Source organism: Amblyomma mixtum, chromosome 6, assembly GCF_055824585.1.
Source record: "Amblyomma mixtum isolate Tamu chromosome 6, ASM5582458v1, whole genome shotgun sequence".
Lineage (NCBI taxonomy): Eukaryota > Metazoa > Arthropoda > Arachnida > Ixodida > Ixodidae > Amblyomma > Amblyomma mixtum.
In genome coordinates this window covers 56,820,068-56,838,149 of record NC_143017.1, presented here as the reverse complement: position 1 = coordinate 56,838,149, position 18,082 = coordinate 56,820,068, and the positions used below count along the sequence as shown (strand labels likewise).

The 18,082-nt window shown below is 49.8% G+C and overlaps 2 protein-coding genes across 2 annotated transcripts; one reads left to right on the top strand and one right to left on the bottom strand.

Moving 5' to 3' along the window:
• Positions 1-2,436: 2,436 nt before the first annotated feature.
• On the top strand, positions 2,437-8,775 carry LOC149339200 (uncharacterized). Its single transcript, XM_089550889.1, has 2 exons — positions 2,437-3,400; positions 8,220-8,775. The coding sequence occupies exons 1-2, from the start codon at positions 2,820-2,822 to the stop codon at positions 8,773-8,775; spliced, it is 1,137 nt and encodes a 378-aa protein (XP_089407015.1). The 5' UTR covers positions 2,437-2,819.
• Positions 8,776-11,502: 2,727 nt separating this feature from the next.
• On the bottom strand, positions 11,503-16,811 carry LOC149339199 (uncharacterized). Its single transcript, XM_089550888.1, has 2 exons — positions 15,377-16,811; positions 11,503-11,528 (listed from the first exon to the last, which is right to left on the bottom strand). The coding sequence occupies exons 1-2, from the start codon at positions 16,809-16,811 to the stop codon at positions 11,503-11,505; spliced, it is 1,461 nt and encodes a 486-aa protein (XP_089407014.1).
• Positions 16,812-18,082: the final 1,271 nt, after the last annotated feature.

Sequence of the window (18,082 nt, the reverse complement as noted above, 5' to 3'; positions counted from 1 at the left end):
TCTCCACAGTGTGGGCACTGCGGAGAGTATAGTGTAGGGTACCACTGGTGTAATTTAGCTGGCGTTGGGTGTGTGTTGGTTTGTAGTCTTCTAACTTATTGAGGGATTTATGTGGTGTTGGGTACTGCTTTCTGGCTGTTCTGTATGGCGCGAGATTGTCAGCATACACTGCTAAACCTGTTAGGTCGCGGCACCCTTCATGGTGCGAGCGACGGACAAAAGAAAGCATTTGCTACAGATTCGAAGAACATACCATTACCTAACAATATTTTCATAGCGGTGCTTTATAATATTGCGTTATTCAAAATTGATGTCCAAGAATACTGGACGTACGCGCATACTAAGTCGTGAAACGGAACAGTCCACGGTCATGACAAACACTGCCTGGGGATACATTTGCTGAATCTCTGATACAAATGACCATGTTGCATGGTTGCTAATATCATTTCTTTTTTTCTTTATTGATAGGTAGCCAGAAAAATTGAAATCTGTGAAAATAAATCGGATGTTCCAGGTTATTTTAATCCTTTTCTCTTACGAATTCTGTAACCAGCACATCTGAAAACTCAGGTATAATCTTAATATCTGCTATAGAAAAGGAATGCAGTTGAACATATGTCTTTTCCCATCCTAATTAACCTAATTCGAAAATATCGACCACGACACGGCATTGTCCATTCATCAGCATTCCATATTCTATTCAAGTGGGCCGCAAATTCAACCTGTACATCAGGGCCTTAGCAACCAAATTCGTAGGCTCACCAAGTTGCGCAGACTTATTTCTCTAATATTTTCTTCGTTGTGGGGACATTTTACTTTTAATAACATTTCCCTCTTCATATCTTCTGCTAAGGTCTGAACCAGAGACTGGCAGTATTTCAAATAAATATTTAGAAATGTTATCCTTTACCCTGTATTATACATATAATAGCCACCTGCTAAGGTCTCAACCACAGACTGGCAGTATTTCAAATAAATAGAAATATATCATCAAATTTATATCCTACATTGCGCGTCATCCTGCCTCCACTCGTAAGCCCTATTTCTGGTGTTTTTAACAACGTAAATCGCAGTTGTCTTTTCGTTCTCCTCTTCCCTATATTATTTTTACTTAACACTCAAAAATAGAATCGATTAAAAAAAATCTATGAATATGTGTCTGAAAATGGAAGAAAGCTTGATAATCGCAGGGGGCGCCACGAGTAAGTCGGAAAAAACACTCGCCGCCTTCTGTTAACAACGGTGCCCCGATACGCCCGTCCCGTTCGAATTTCCCGCAGCGAACGCTCAGTCGCTTCCGCTTGGCGGCGCTCAAGGCGCGCCCGTTGTCTTCCCTGTGCGCGCGGGCCGAGCCCGGGTCGACTGGGCCCTACTCGCCAGTCGTCCCAGCCGCCTCGGCGTCGCAGCCCCGGGTTCGGCGCCGTGCTTCGAATAGTGTGTGCGCGCGTGCGCGTGGCCTGGAGTTAGGAAGAAGGCTCCGGCCCAGAGCTGACGCCGTAACGAGCACAGACCGGGGAAAGGATTCGCTCGCTCAATCGACGTCGCGCCTCTCTTCACAGCTCTCTTTGGGTGCGTGGTGCCGCGTGCTTCGTGTGTGCTTTGTTTTCTTTTTTGGGGGGGTCGCCGTGAGGCCTACAAGACAAAGTGCGTGGTGTATTTTGTGACCCGTGCTCGACGAGGGAGTGAGTCGAGGTCTTTGGATTTGTCCTTCTTTTTCGCTAATTACCGCCCAAATTATTTTCAAAATATTGTTGGTTTGGGCCATGTGTGACGCAGAAACCTCTCCTGCCTCGTCTGCGTTCGTTGCGACTTAAATGTCACGGCACATTTCCTGTAGGCGAGGAATGTCACGCGCAGTGCGTTTCTTTCAGCGCCAGGATATCACGCCAGCGTTGTACGGAAAATCTACTAGCAACTATAATGGGCTATTAGAGAACAGCTTATAAGAATTTCACAAACTTACGTTGTTCAACGACTACAGAACTCGGGTTCGTGCTTCATGAGCGTGTTTTAAAGAGCATGCTTCCGAATTATTCCACAGATTAACCGCCTTGCCCCTTCTAAAATTGGGCGAGTGGAGGAAGAAACTGCGTGTCAATAAATTAGAATTTGAAGAAGCATTATGTACTTACCATTAGTTCGCACTTCGCTTTTGTAAGAACTTGGCTCTATGACTTCATTTCTAATTTATCGCTGCAGACAATTCTTTACTAACGGCAGAGCGATATTTTCTTCTTTCAAAGAATCCGGGATGTGTTATGTAGAGACCCATTCAGCAACTAGTTCCACGTTTCTTCGAGTCTACGAGTAGACAGCGCTCAAGCAGTAATTTAACACTACACTTTCATTTCGAGAATTTAAACATCTGAGCTTCACGAGATCCTTTATAGCGATGAGAAGGAAATTTCGAATGCTTTGTCATTTATTCACTAAAACGCACAGCGATATAGGTTCTCTTTTATCGGCCCCAGCAACTCCGGTTGCAGGTACTGGCACTTGACGGTCTGGACGGGGAGTGTTTGTTGGTTCCTTTGGAAGGACAAGGATTAACCTGAACATCGGAGCAGAACTACCATGCCACTCTTGTTCATCCCATCACTTGGCTTCGAATTTTCGCGTCCGAGCAGTGGCGTGCCGGTTCAGTGAAGCCGCCTCGCTGGAGTTGACAGTCGGAACCTGATTCTATGGCCAGCACCACTGAAAATAAACTATCAACCTTTCAAGAGAAGCTTTGGGGCTGAGCTAATATACAAGGCGGTCGCCGTTGACCTTCCTTCTGCAATCGCTCACTGAAAGGACCAAGTCTGTCATTTTACATAATGAATACCGACGTGAGATTACAAACCGACATGGCGGTCATCAAGAACGGCGTTCTGAACAGCGACGGTGGAAGCAATGGCGACGTGAGAAGGCACACCACCAGCGACAGCAACAACCATGCCCCGCTTATCAGCATAGACCCTGCAATCGAGTCGGGCCTCCTCCTTCGAGTACCGGACTTGCCGTTGAACCGAGGGGCCTCTTCGGCCGAGACGCTTACCCCGGCTTCCAACCAGTTCCTGAACCTCCCGGGCACGGGCGAGCCGCGACGCCACTCGATGCAGGACTGCTCCAGTCCCGGCCACCACCACCACCATCGCCGGCACCGGGACCGCAAGCGCTCCTGCCCGGACGTCAGGGGTGCGTCCCCGGCCGACCGCCGTCGCCGTGCAAGTCGCAGCCCGCTCCCTAATACCCACGGCTCCAGCCTGACAGTGGCGGTGCCGGGAGAGTCGGCCAGTGTGACGCCGTCGTCTTCGCGTCGCTCCAGCGCCAGCAGCCTGAGCCGCCGCTCGTCACGGGACAGCGAGGGGTGCCCGCACAGCCGTCGCTCGTCCCGAGCAGACGACGGAAGCCGCAGGTGGGTGTGCGTGCTTGAGTTTATGTCCAGCGTATCTATAAGTCAGTGTGGTGAAGTCTGTATTACGTGTGTGTGGATTGCAGGCAACGGAATTCTGGGCCTGCTGGTTTCGGTGCGCTTTTACTTTCAAAGATGCACCACTGACGCACTTACAGGGAGGGCCGCCGCGGTGGCTCAGTCGTTATGGCGCTCGGCTGCTGACCCGAAAGACGTGGGTTCGATCCTGGCCGCGGTGGTCGAATTTCTATGGAGGCGAAATTCTACAGGCCCGCGTGCTGTGCGATGTCAGCGCACGTTAAAGAACCTCAGGTGGTCGAAACTTCCGCAGCCCTTCACTACGGCGTCCCTCATAGCGTGGGTCGCTTTGGGACGTTAAACCCCAATAAACTAAACACTTAGAGGGAGTGTAGCCCGACTGGGGACGAGCTGAATTCATACAATAATGCGTGTGTGCGTGCGTGCGTATGCGTGCGTGTGTGTGTTGGTCTAGTGTATAGGGGAATCCCCCAAGGTGGAGTAGATTAATTACTCATTGTGTGCGTGCGTGCGTCCATGTGCGTGCGTCTGCGTGTGTGTGCGCGCGTGTGTGTGTGCGCGTGTGCGTGCGCGCGGGTGTGTGTGTGTAAACTAAGGCTGTTAAATAGAGAACATGGAGTTGTTTTGGATGGTATATTTATTGCGGGTAAATGGTTTGATAAATGCAGGCACTAGCAAAAAAAAGCTGATAGGCTATCATGTAATGAGACGCGGTTGCTCTGCTTGAGCAGTATGAAATTTGGCGCCAGCGGCTTCACAGACCGGAAAGTGTTTGTGCTCACAATCTGGAGCAGAGTGCGCCCCTTCATATGAAGTAGCGGGCCGCTCAGCATAATGCTCGGTCCCTTTCTTCGTCGCTGGAAAGCAGCAGCAGATTAATCTTTTCTCGGCTCCACAGCATAATTTCGCTGAGTTGCGTCCCCTGCTTCTGTAGTGTGCGCTCCTCAATCTAAAGAAAAACTGAACGCCTCTTTTTTTTTTAATTTGAAGACCTATGACGTGTTATAATTTATGAAGCTTGTGGTCAAATATGTCATGTTTTTTTTTTTTGAGCCAACGCTGCAAAGAATGATGCAATCGCCGAATATAGCTACGACGTACTTTGGGCTTCGACACTTTGTAGTACATACTTCTTGGCACTGAGGAGCAGCAATAGTAGGCGACAGACGTCGTTAACGTCAGAGATGGTAGCGATTACACTTGCGCATCATCTTTACCAGCGGCCTCTTCAGTCTCGCCAAATCTCACCAAGGAACGCCGCGCGGGCTCCATATCTTCGTGGTGCCTATCGGTTTTAGCCGTTTATACAAAGAGGAAATGTTGCGGCACAAAGCTTCAGACAGTTAGGGTATTCCACCTATGCCCGAAAAGCATTCTTAATATTATAAAGTGATCCTTGGATATTTAGGACCAATTTTAAGCTTAGATGAACGAACAAGAGCCTCAACGTGTATAAGTAAATTCCAAACTTTTTGTTTAGAAGTGGTTGATCGTCCGTTTAAACGAGCTTAGCTGCGCGCAGTCCCTAACTGCAGCATGTGTTGCGTTAGGTGTCCTTTTGTAACGACAAAAACTCTCTTAAGAAGGAACCAATTTGCCACCAAAAGAGAAACGCGAGCCGTATTTCTAGACGCCTTTGGGGAGGCACTCTAGTGCAGGGAGTGAAGCAGTGCGCTCAGCACCCGCTGGTGAAAACCCGCCAAAACTTGCCAGCGGGAAAGCCAGTATGGCATGGCAACTGTTGTCAGAAATTACGTCACTGTTTCAAACACTAGCGGTAAAAATGGCATGCTTTACCAAAGAGCGGCAGCCACAGTCTTTTGAACTTTCAAAGCCAGCCGATATGTGCGTCAATACAGCGCTGTATCGTCTTGTCTTTCTTCGTCCTTGGCTTAGGAGTGTGCTGTGTTTCCCCCAAGATGAACTACCAACTAGCCCGCTCCTCCACCTTTTCAGGATATGTGCTTGAACAACGTATTTTATTTGGGCAGAAACGATCGAACTAAGTTTTGAAGAATTGCTGATAGCCTGGAAGCATCTAGAACGTGTGAATACCTGACAGTGAGCTGTCGTGCCACTCTGTTTTGCGGCCAAACGCGTGCTTACCTAGCAGCAGCATTAGAAGGCACCATAAACTGCACTGTAGTCGGCTTAGCGACGGCCTGTCAGGGAACTGTGCAACGGCTCAAGACGAGCGCAAAAACCGTTTTTGCGTGAAGCTTATGTCAGTCAACTTAACCTTTATGTGTTAGGGCCTTCATGTCTCCCCTCTTTCAGACAGAGCCTGACAAACCTTATCTACTATTTCAGCTTTGGCCCTGTTGCGTACAAGCCGTTATGTAAAGCCATTGCAGAGCACTGGCATCACGGCTAGCACGAGTCACAAAAAATTCAGGGTGCACTTTGACTGTCTAAAGTGCGGAGAGGCGAAAGCGTTTTCGGCACCACTTTCACTGCCTCTGTGGCACTGGTGACGTCACCACTGGATTACATCACACTTAATTAATGACTAATTGTTGTTTAATTAATAACTTTTATTTATTGACTAATTACTTGTTAATGACTAATTACTGAGTAATAAATAATTGTTAATAAATGATGCTTCAGATTCGCTTTTAGGAATGAAACGCGAAAGCGTATTGCAGCGCTGCCAGGGAGACCACGGAACGCCATCGCCCGTTCGGCGGTGGTGGTGGTGAAAACATTTATTGAGAAGGGACAGGAGATGTGCTTGGATCAGCCCGTAAGGGACCGATCCTTACAAGCACTAGGTGAAGGTCCCTAGTATGGGACCCCAGTGGCGGTGGCCACCGCCCGGACACGCCCAACTAAGGCTTGCTGGGCCTGTAAGTCGTGGCATCCGAGCAGGGTCGCCTCCAAGTCCTCCCGGGTTGGGTTGGGGATGGGGGGAATGGCCGGGTTGGAGGGGCTGGCCCACACCATGTGATAGGTGTCAGAAGACACCACTGTGCAGTGCGGGCAGCTGCCGTCATAAAAGATTGGTTTGTTTGGTTTATGGGGTTGAACGTCCCAATGCGACTAAGGCTATGAGAGACGCCGTAGTGGAGGGCACCGGAAATTTCGACCACCTGGGGTTCTTTAACGTGCACTGACATCGCACAGTACACGGGCCTCTAGAATTTCTCCTCCAAAGAAATTCAACCGCAGCAGCCGAGCACCATAACCACTGAGCCACCGCGGCGGCCTCGTTATAAAAGAGGGGTCACAATGTTTTAGTGCTGCTGGGCAGAGCAATGTATTGGTGAGAAGGGGGAGAAAGAGCCGCTCATCCGCCTTGAGGCCTTTACATGCGCGAGGGTAGAAGGTGATGACTATCTTGATAATCGGTTGTAACATCTTTGATGGTATAGACGGGATTAAAATTGGGTTCCTGATCGGGTGGGGAGCAGAAAACAGCCCGGTGAGAGAGCGCGAGGGCGGCTTCGTCTGCTGCCTCGTTTGCTGCCAACTCCTAAAGGCGCGATGCCTGGCCCGTTGGAAACTCCCTTGAACGCAACGCACTGTGGAGGAAATGAAATGGCGCAATAATTCTCTTTCATCTCGATGGACGTCCGAAGAGCACCGTAATAAATGGAGGAAGCGAGAGTAAAAGAATAAAGAGAAAGAGGTGCCGCAATGAAGAAAATGAAAATTGTATTTAAGGAAAGGAAATGACGCAGTAACTCTCACATATCTCGATGGACACCCGTCATTCCTTTGACTGACAGCTACAGTGGATCTTTGGGCAACAGTATGACCCATTCAATTCTTTCGAATACCAAAACCATCCGCTCTTACTAAGACACGTTCTACGTAGTAGGGGTAGATCCCAACTGAAAATTAAAAAAAAACAAGAATATCTTGCTTTTGTCGGCAGAAAAAGAGAATGAATAATTGTCGATTACTTCGAAATAATAGACACTTATTAAGTCTCTATTACGGCCCTGATTCGTTTGGGTATCGCCCGCAGTTGAGGCCGACTCTACTAAAGCAGCTGTTCAGAAACATCTCGTTGACGGAATCACAACTATTGCTTGCCTATAATGCGCTTCCAGTTGCGCCTTATGGTTCAATACGTTTTTTTTTCCAACACAATAAGCTTTTAAGGTTTGTTCGCAGCCAATACAGTCACATGAACCGATCGAAACACCCACCTCTATAAACTAGGGAGTCATTTTGCGCAGCCCGCACATCGGCGGTCATGAAAACCATGGAAACAAACTGTGCCCTTTACCGAGCTTCTTTTCCTACCAACTTTTTAACGTGTTAATTTGGATGCATAGAACATACTGGTGTTCATGACTTTGTGCGGAACTTCTCGTTTTGTCGTTTGGACTTCATAAGGACCTAAAAAATACTACATACGTGTGAAAAGTTCTCTGGTCATCCGGTCTACTTTTGATGCCTAAAGTGCGTCATTTAGGGCATCTCTGGAGATTCAAAACCTCTGAAGGCTGGTAACCGCTGCTGTGCTAACCCGTTAGGAACCCATTCTATTCACAAGCGCCATAAATTTTCCGCTGTTGGGTAAAAACAGATTTTTTGGCCTGATGTCTTTTTGCCAACTCTGTGCTTATGCTATCACTTCTGCAACACTGTTGTAACTTAAAGAGGTATAAAATGAAATTAACTAGAATTGAGCAGGCAGTAAAAATAAGATGTATTGTCGTTCGAGAACAAAGGCTTAGCCTACCAAAAAAAGAACCACTGTTCTATACGAAGCTGCAAACCAGAGGATTGTATTTCCTTGAGGTCTCACAAGAAACTTGCGTTGCTCACACAGGTCGTCTAAGTGCGACACCAGTCGCCGCTCATCGCGGGCGACTGACGACACTGGCGGACACAGCAGCCGACGCTCTTCACGCAGCGTCGCAGACGACGATCGCCGGTGCTCGGAAGACAGACACCGGCACCACCACTCGCATCACCCGCACCGTCGCGAGTCTTCACTTACCGGACCCGAAACACACTACCGCAAAGGCAGTTCGCTCCTTCCGCCCGACGCCGACTCCGCCAGCCGCAGGGCTTCCAAAGTCCCAGCCCTTCTCGTGACCGACGAGGAGACGGGCCAGCAGAGCAAGCCGGACGAGGAACTTGACTCGCCGCGACGCCGGATTATCATATTCGTGATCAGTTCTGTGGCGTGCTTCATTCTGCTCATGAGTGTGGTGCTCATCGCGGTCACCCTCACCATCTCGCCGGCCATCGACAGCATAGGTGAGTGTGCCCTTCTGTCGTCTCTGCTGATGTTCTCCGTCGTTTCCCCCAGGCGGGTTTTCTCACTCGATTACCCTGTCAGCGCTCCACCACACGTCGACTTTACCTTCCGCGTGAAGTAGGGCAGTAAACTAACAGCGTCACGCTCAGTGACTATGGCGTTACTGGATCATGTTTTTGGGATTACATACCTAAGCGAGAAATAGCAAAAAAAATATGTCAGTGCTACGGGAAATTGGGTTTCGTCATCATCAGTGATCTTCTCATTATTGAACCTAGTTGTGCTTATCCTTGCTATGATTAAAGTGGGCATCGTTACTGTAGGTGCTCCAATATGTTGTCGACGCTTCGAAGGAGGCACCGCTGAAGCCATAAGCCACGCTTTCTTTCTTGTGCCAGTTTTAATGGCGACTATGCTCTGTGTTTGCAAAATGGACCGAATAAGTTGTCTGCCGGTTTGCACAGACTCATGCATAACATCTTTTTTGTTTAAGAAGCACTTCTATCTGCACTTGTGCCAGCGCGCATGCGCCGATCTGTTCTAATAAGGTTACTGCGCGTAGAAGCAAGCTGACTGACGCGCCTTTCTTCGAATGACCTGTTCGCTTTGTACTCTCAGTAAATTTACGTGATTGGTGTCAAGCTTCAGTAAAGTGCATTTAGACGCCCAATCCAGATAATGGCTAGGGCTGTAGGTCTTATCCCGAATTCTTTTGTCTGAATGAGCGATACACACTGAAGCTCTAGTACAGCAATAGTTATCTGGTATGCGCCACAGCAGATTGCTAACCGGTTCCCATTGGCAGTGGAAATAATTTATCAGCAGATGCTCTTAACACTTGATCACTCTGAGATAACTGAGGCACAGGCAGAAAATGACGCGCTCCTATGGAGCGCTCCCCGAAGAGGAAAGTGCTATGTTTCCTGGTAGAGCATATGTAACAACGAAAGGCTGGCTCGCTGGTGGTTCGAACTAGAATGCATAACGGTGGAAGCTAACTGAACAGAACACTCAGTCCGGTTTATGTCCTTCTTACGTCTCTCCTTTGGCTGCATTGTTCTGTTATTCATTCTGGTCCACATAGAGACTTTTTTTACGGCGGAGGCAGAAAAGGGACTCGGAGTGAAAAGGAAACCTTTCAAAACAATAAAATTTACGGCGTAAAAGAGGAAACTGAAGATGAAAATCCGTTTTCATTTGCACTTTGCAATTAAAGAAAATAATTTATTACTTTATTACTTTTATGTTCAGCATTCAACTGAATTCTTCGCCAGCCAGCATGCTAGATAGAAACAGCCTCTGTGTGCGACTCTTCGTTTCCAAAGAAGCGAAAGCTTCCATTCCCTTCTCAAAAAAACGTACGAGCTACTTGACGCAGTGGTGACTCATTCTTGACAATAACTTACGATTATTTGAGGTGCATTTATATTAAGGCAAACAAAACATCCGTTGTGTCGGCAAGGCTTCTCATTCTGGCGCATTGAAGGAAAGCAAGAAAAAGAAAAGCCATATCGACACGAGCGATGCTGATGTGCGTACGCGGTAAAATGGGTATATTTAGAACGCGGAGCAGGCGAGGCGATCATTAAAGGTTCCATACACAGACACAGGGTCGTATGATATTTGGGGGAGACGCTCTGCTATGATTCGTTATGTTTTTATTCTACTTTTCTATGTGTGATTTATAGACCCCTCACCGCCATGCCACACTGATGAAGGGAGGCGCCTAAACTTAGTCTCTCCACAGAGCAGCGTTGCTTTAACTGCGCTCCATCCGTGCAGAAACGACAGCTGCCTTTGCGTGTCTGTTTTGTTGTAGTTCAGCGCTCTTGCAAAGGCATGCACTGGGCTTATTACGCCAGGAAGAGGAGACCTTCTATATCACAAATAAGTGCTGCCCCGCCTGCGGTAACACTAAATATAAGTCGTCGATGCTCCTGGCTCTAATGAGCTGTTCCAAGGTTTTTTATACCTTGGATATTAGGCCTCAAGCAGTCTTAGGCGAGTAACACAAAGATGGTGCACTTTTAAAATTGTACGCTCACACCTTTCACTTTACAGCTCGCTTATTTCAGAGCTGGAGCATAGCTCTGAACCTATTTCCCCCCAAAAACTTGTAGAAAGGCCCGCATGAGACAAATATTTAGGGCATGTTGATAAACGGTCGCATAAAACCTAATGTTCTTCGCAAGCTGCGTAGCTATATGAGATACGCTTCGTCGAAATTATCTGTCTTTGCGCGTTGAAATGGAAATTCTTCTTGCCGTGACGGAGTTGAAAGCTTTTCAGAACCTATATTTCAAATTTACTCGGTGAATCTAGGTGATACTACAGCGCCCTTTTTATGCGTTCAGAGTTTTCTTCTACCACTTGTCCTGCCTGCAAAAAACCATATTGGAATCTGTGTGTCAAATAAAAAATGGAAAGAATTTGTACCTAAATTTTATTAACGTGCGAAAGCAGAGTTGCACGAACGACAACGACGACGATGACGCCTGAAAATTCTCTTTATTATTAGTAGTAATGTTGTTAGTGCTGTTTCTATTATTACCTTTAGAATTTTTCTTTAATAATTTTACCTGATTTTTAATGTTTTGAGCAACTGCCAGTCGCGGTCTGTGTCTTGGTCAATCCCCCTCAGTAGGTACGAGTCATTATCTTGAGGACAACAACAACTCATCTGTGTCCGCGCCGCTAATGGAAGTTTAACACGAGGCGTGCTCGGCTGCGGTGGTTGCCTTCACAGATAATGTCATTGAGGCGACAAACCCAGGCTTGGATGGGTAGGGATATGTCAGTGTTTGTTTGCTTGGGCTCAAGCATGCAACATTTTATTCGCAAAACTTGCCTATGTGCTGCAGGTTCTCCTATCCACTGCGCGAGGAAGAAAGTGCAGGGAATGCACAGAATATTCGGTACCTTAGTATGGCGCTTCCAATGGGAACCATGCGTCGAGACAACCTACTTATTTCTCTGGGGTCTGATGGAGAGAGAGAGAGAGAGAAAACTTTATTTACAAAGGAATTCGGGGAAGGCCCCAGGGTCCCCGCACGACCCCACTGCACTCAAGTGATTATGTTCCTGAGGTCCATAACACTGGCAGCACGGCCGGTGGCGATGGTCTGCACGGCCGGGTCCTCCGAATGCAGCAGGGTCTCCCAGTCCTCCCAGGTCTTGAGGTTCTCTAGGTCCCGCGGGGGAGGGTCCGCCGGGCAGAGGGAAAGGATGTGGAGGGAAGAAGCGAAGGGTTCTGGGCATAGGGCGCAAGCAGGAGTGGGGAAGGAGGGATGATAGTGGGTTAGGGTAAGGGGCGAGGGGAGAGTATGTGTTTGTAATCTGCGCCAGAGTGTTGCGTGTCTGTTATCTAGGGAGGGGTGGGGCGGGGGGTAGAGCTGGCGAGAGGCTCTGTATGCCTGGGTCAGCTCACTGAATGAGTGCATGCGATCCTTCGTGAATCCCCGATCCGAGGCCACCTGAGCCCGGTTTAAAGAACCTCGGGCTAAAAGGTTGGCGGCCTCGTTTCCGGGATTCCCGGAGTGCGCAGGCACCCATATCAGCTCCACTTGACGGGGCGGGGGTGCATCGGGCGAGTCCAGTATGCCAAAAGCAGGGACATGAACTCGGCCTCGAGCAAAATTTAGAATCGCAGTTTTAGAGTCAGTTAAAATATACCGGGCTTCCGTGCGGGTTATAGCAAGTGCAATGGCGGCTTCCTCTGCAGCCTCTGGGGACGTATCTGGAGGGAGATGTAGTGTGAGGAGGGTGGATGAAGAGGAGTCCACCGCAGCTGCTGTCGCTTCATCACCCGTGCAGGCAGCGTCCACCCATACGGCGTCCGGCTGGGGGCCGTACGCTCGATGGAGTGCCTTCGCACGGGCTCTGCGGCGCTGCTCATGGTGGGACGGGTGCATATTCCTCGGGAGCGGCCTGATGAAAAGCTCTCGGTGAAGGGATCGTGGGATGGCGAGAAGGGTTGGGTCGTTGGCCGGTATTTTGATTCCCAGGGAGTCCAGGATATACCGACCTGTGGAAGTTTTTGTGAGCCTGATGTATTGGGCCTGTCGGTGGGCCTCCACCAGTTCCCCGATCATGTTGTGGAGGCCCAGGCCTAGTAATCTGTCTGTGGGTGTGTTGAGGGGAAGATGAAGTGCTACCTTGAATGCCTTGCGAATCAAAGCATCCAAAGCGTTTATGTCATGTTTGGATAGTTGTAAGTATGGGGTAGTGTACAGTACACGGCTGAGGACAAAGGCATGAATGAGGCGACATAGGTCGCGCTCCTTCATGCCTCTATGATGTCCCGAAACCCTGCGGATGAGGTGCGATATCGCGCCTGCAACCTGCTTGAGTTTCTTGAGGGTAGTGGTTTTTTGCCATCGCTCTGGATGTGCAAGCCCAATACACGGAGGGTGCCAACCTCAGGTACCGGGTAATCATTCAATTCAATGGCAATGGGGGAGCGGGGACAGCGGTGGTTCTTAGGCCGGATGAGGAGCAGTTCGGACTTCTCTGGGGAGCAAGACAGTCCGATGGTCCGTGCGTAATTTTGGGTGAGGGTGGCTGCTTCCTGTAAAGTGTTCTCTATGTCGCCGTCACTGCCGTGGGTGGTCCACAGGGTGATATCGTCGGCATAAAGAGTGTGCTTGAGGTGGGGAATAGTTGCCAATTTCCGGGCGAGGGGTATGAGGGTTATGTTAAAGAGAAAGGGGGAAAGGACGGACCCTTGAGGGGTGCCGGTACTCTGAAGTGTGTAGGAGGTGGAAGACAGAGGCCCGAAGTGTATCTCAGCCGTGCGGTCAGTCAGGAATGCTTGAATGTAGGCATACGTGCGCACACCCACATTCAATGGGGATAGAGCAGTCATGATCGCCTGATGTTCAATGCGATCAAAAGCTTTGGAGAGATCCAAAGCTAAGACTGCCTTGGTGTGACCTGGAAGAAGCGGGTCAAAAAGGTCGTGTGTGAGTTGCAGCATGGCATCCTGTGCGGATAGATGAGGGCGGAATCCCACCATGCTATGCGGGTAGAGATTGTTGTCCGCCATGTGACTTGTGAGTCTCGCTAACACAACATGCTCGAGGAGCTTCCCGAGGCATGAGGTTAGCGAAATCGGGCGAAGGTTTTGAATGGTGAGTGGTTTGTTGGGTTTTGGTATAAATATTACCTTCGCGTGGCGCCAGGACTGCGGGAGGTTACCCTCCCTCCAGCACTGGTTGAAGTATTTCGTAATGTGGGTGATCGATTGGTCATCCAGATTACGGAGCATGGAGTTTGTGATTTGGTCTGCACCAGGTGCGGAGTTGGCGCGGAAAGTCAGGAGGGCCGCTCTGACTTCCGTCTCCGTGATGTCGGTGTCGAGTGTTGGATTTGCTTGTCCTGTGTAGTGCGGTAGAGGTATGGGGCCGCCTGGAGATGTATACATGGATTGAAGTGTGTCTAGAAGGGTGTCGGGATCGTCAATGTGTTCATGTGTGAGGCGTGTCACGTGGTGCTGTGCTGCTGATTTGGTGCGTGTGGGGTCAATGAGGTGTCGGAGGAGTTGCCATGCACGTTTGCTGGACAGGTTTCCGGCGATGCCGTCCCATATCTGTCCCCAGTTGGATCGACAGAGCTCCTCAGAGTGCTGTTGGATTTGTGTCTGCAGCGCGGCCAGCCGCTTTTTAAGCGTTCTGTTGTGTTTGTTGCCTTTCCAGCGTTCCAGGATGCTGTGATAAGCCTCCCAGAGGTGGGCTAGGCGTGTGTCAAGGGTCGGTGTTTCGGTTGTAGTTTCAATGTGTCGTGTGTTGTGGTGAACGTCATGCTTGAGTGATTGCACCCATGCATCGATGTCTGCGATGGGAGTGTCTGGGAGGGCGGTGCGTGCAGCGCGAAAGGCATCCCAGTTAATGAGTTCGTGTGTCATATTTGCGTGACGGGGTGGTTTGTATGGGACAGTGATTTGTATAATGTAATTATCACTGCCCAGTGTATGTTGTGTTCTGTTCCAGGTAACGCCGCGGATACAGCGGCTCAGCGTCAGGTCCGGACTGGTGTCCATGCTGACACTGTTGCCGATCCGCGTAGGCGTCTGAAACGTGTTGTGCACAGTGAGTTGGAGGTTCTGCAGGAGCAGCCAGAGCCTGCGACCTCGATGTGTCGTGGTTGTGTATCCCCAGTCAGTATGCTGACTGTTGAAGTCCCCACCGATGAGTAGGGGATGTTTCCCTGCTAGATGGTGTAGCTTTCGCAGAAGTGATTCTAGCGGGGCCATCGGCAGGGACGGGGGGTGGTATATGTTTGCTATAAATATAGAAGGAAACATAATCAATAGTTCGACGAAAATACGTCTGGTCAGGCATTGAGTTAAAGGAAAAAGAATACGGTCACTGACCAAGTCAAGAAATTTTAGACGTTTCGGAACCTCGTACGGGTTCCTTGATCACTGAGCGGGACAGGAAGCGCCGCCACTTATATACGCAACACATGACGTAACGAGCGTGCGTAGATTGGTGGCATATTTCCTTGCATCCGGTTCATGGTAGCTGGTGTCGACTGGATGATTAGAGATTCCAGTAGGCGCCGAGATGACACGTTCCTTTCCTTCGCGACGATAGTGGCGTGGTCCCAGTTAATCGCGTGACCATGTTCTTGCACACGCTGTGCAATGGCGTTAGTCGCGTGATTATTATTTCTTACGTCACGTTTGTGGTCACTGAGCCGTCTTGTAAACTTTCCCGTCTCACCAATGTACACCTGGGGGCAGTCAGCACATGGTATCTGGTATATCACGCCTGGATACTCTTCAATCTGCAGTCTATCTTTCACGTTCACGAGCTGGTTACGGAGCTTGCTGGTCGGGATGTGGGCAATGCGCAGGTCGTATTTTGAAAATACGCGCGATAGTGCCTCGCTGATTCCCCGCACGTAAGGAATGGCTGCACGCGCCTGGAACGTCTTGTCGGTCTGTGTTTCCGGCTTCAATATCCGCTTTTCAATTTTGCAGATAAAGCGACTAGGATAGCCATTGCAAGTCAGCTCCCGGTGGACCGTTTTCAGTTCGTTCTTTAATGAGTTGTCATCTGAGCAGATGCGTACGGCACGTGTTATTGAAGATGATACCACTGACGTCTTGTGGCCGGCCGGATGACAAGACATAAAATTGAGGTAGCGACCTGTATGCGTAGGCTTCCTATAGACCGAGAAGGTGAGGGCGCCCTCATCCCTGCGGACCAGTACATCCAAGAAAGGTAATGCGCCGTCTTTCTCAAGTTCCAGGGTGAACTGTATATGCGCATTCTGGGCATTTAGGCTGTCCAAGAAGCGTGAGACGTCTTGCTTCTTCAAAATACAGAAGCAGTCGTCCACGTACCGGTAGTAGACTTTCGGTGCAGGATTGAAGGTGGACAGTACCTTTTCTTCCAAGGCTTCCATTACTAAATTGGCCGTTGTAACGGATATTGACGCTCCCATTGCCGTGCCCCGTGTCTGCTGGTAGAAGCTGCCGCCGTAAGAAAAGTACGTGTTGCCAAGGCAAAATCTCAGAAGCTCGCAAAGTTCGGGGACGTCGAAGGGTGTGCGGCCAGGGAGACCAGTGTCAGCTTGTAGGGCTGTCTCGCACGTATCTACTGCCAAGTCCACTGGTACGCTAGTGAAAAGTGACGTGACGTCGAAGGAAACCAAGATGTCATCTTCACTCAGCGAGATACCATGCAGCTTGGAAACAAACGTGGACGAATTTCCGACGTGCGTCGGGGTTTTACCGGCTAGAGGACTCAACACCTGCTGAAGATAGCCTGAGAGCCGATAGAGCGGCGACCTGGTGAAGTCGACAATAGGTCGAAGTGGTACGCCAGGCTTGTGGACTTTGGGCAGGCCGTAAATTGCAGGAGCTGAGCCGTTCGTGCAGAGCAGCCGGTAATAAAGACTCTTTTGGTGTGGAGGGACCAAGTTGAACAGTCTGGCGAGCAGTTTTTGCAGCTTGGTTTGTAGTCTGCTGGTTGGGTCATAGGCTAGAGGAGTATAAGTCTGACGGTCCTCGAGAAGGGCCGACAGCTTGTTTTTGTACTCGCTCCTGTCAAGCAAGACTGTAGCGTTTCCTTTGTCGGAAGGAAGGATGGCGATGCTACTGTTCCTCCGCAGGCTGCGAATGGCTTGCTTCTCTGCTACCGACGTCTGCATTCTTGCACTGTGGTTCCGCAAACCGGAGAGCACTCCAATAGCACGGGTGCGTGCCTCTTCTCGAACGACAGAGGGGAGTTGACTTACCGCTCTTTCGACTGCGCACACCACCTCGCTTGGCCTCGGTGATGTTTCCGTGTTGAAATTCAAACCGCGGGACAGCACTTCAGCCTCCTTCTCCGTCGGCGTATACGAGGATAGGTTGATGACGTTTTGTGCGCCTTGGGACACGTCAGGTCGGAGTGCCTGCAGTTTCCTCTCTTGCGACGTTCTGTGACGACGCTCTCTCATAGTAGCGGTGAAGTTCGCGTGCAACTGCACCTCTGGAAAGCCTTCCGGCATCAGATGCTCCAGTTGTCGACGAGCAAAAAACGTTTGCGTTTCCAAAGTCCGTAGCTTCTGACGACACTCCAGTACACGCGCCTGCAGCAGCTTCCGCTCGGCCTGTCGAATAATCTGGTGGCCCCATGACGTGGGGACCGGTCTTCCTAGCCGCAGACTCCTTGGCGTTAAGCCCTCCCGTTTGCACGTGAGGTTGAAGTCCAGGTGCGTTAATAACACGTGCCGTACGCATCTGCTCAGATGACAACTCATTAAAGAACGAACTGAAAACGGTCCACCGGGAGCTGACTTGCAATGGCTATCCTAGTCGCTTTATCTGCAAAATTGAAAAGCGGATATTGAAGCCGGAAACACAGACCGACAAGACGTTCCAGGCGCGTGCAGCCATTCCTTACGTGCGGGGAATCAGCGAGGCACTATCGCGCGTATTTTCAAAATACGACCTGCGCATTGCCCACATCCCGACCAGCAAGCTCCGTAACCAGCTCGTGAACGTGAAAGATAGACTGCAGATTGAAGAGTATCCAGGCGTGATATACCAGATACCATGTGCTGACTGCCCCCAGGTGTACATTGGTGAGACGGGAAAGTTTACAAGACGGCTCAGTGACCACAAACGTGACGTAAGAAATAATAATCACGCGACTAACGCCATTGCACAGCATGTGCAAGAACATGGTCACGCGATTAACTGGGACCACGCCACTATCGTCGCGAAGGAAAGGAACGTGTCATCTCGGCGCCTACTGGAATCTCTAATCATCCAGTCGACACCAGCTACCATGAACCGGATGCAAGGAAATATGCCACCAATCTACGCACGCTCGTTACGTCATGTGTTGCGTATATAAGTGGCGGCGCTTCCTGTCCCGCTCAGTGATCAAGGAACCCGTACGAGGTTCCGAAACGTCTAAAATTTCTTGACTTGG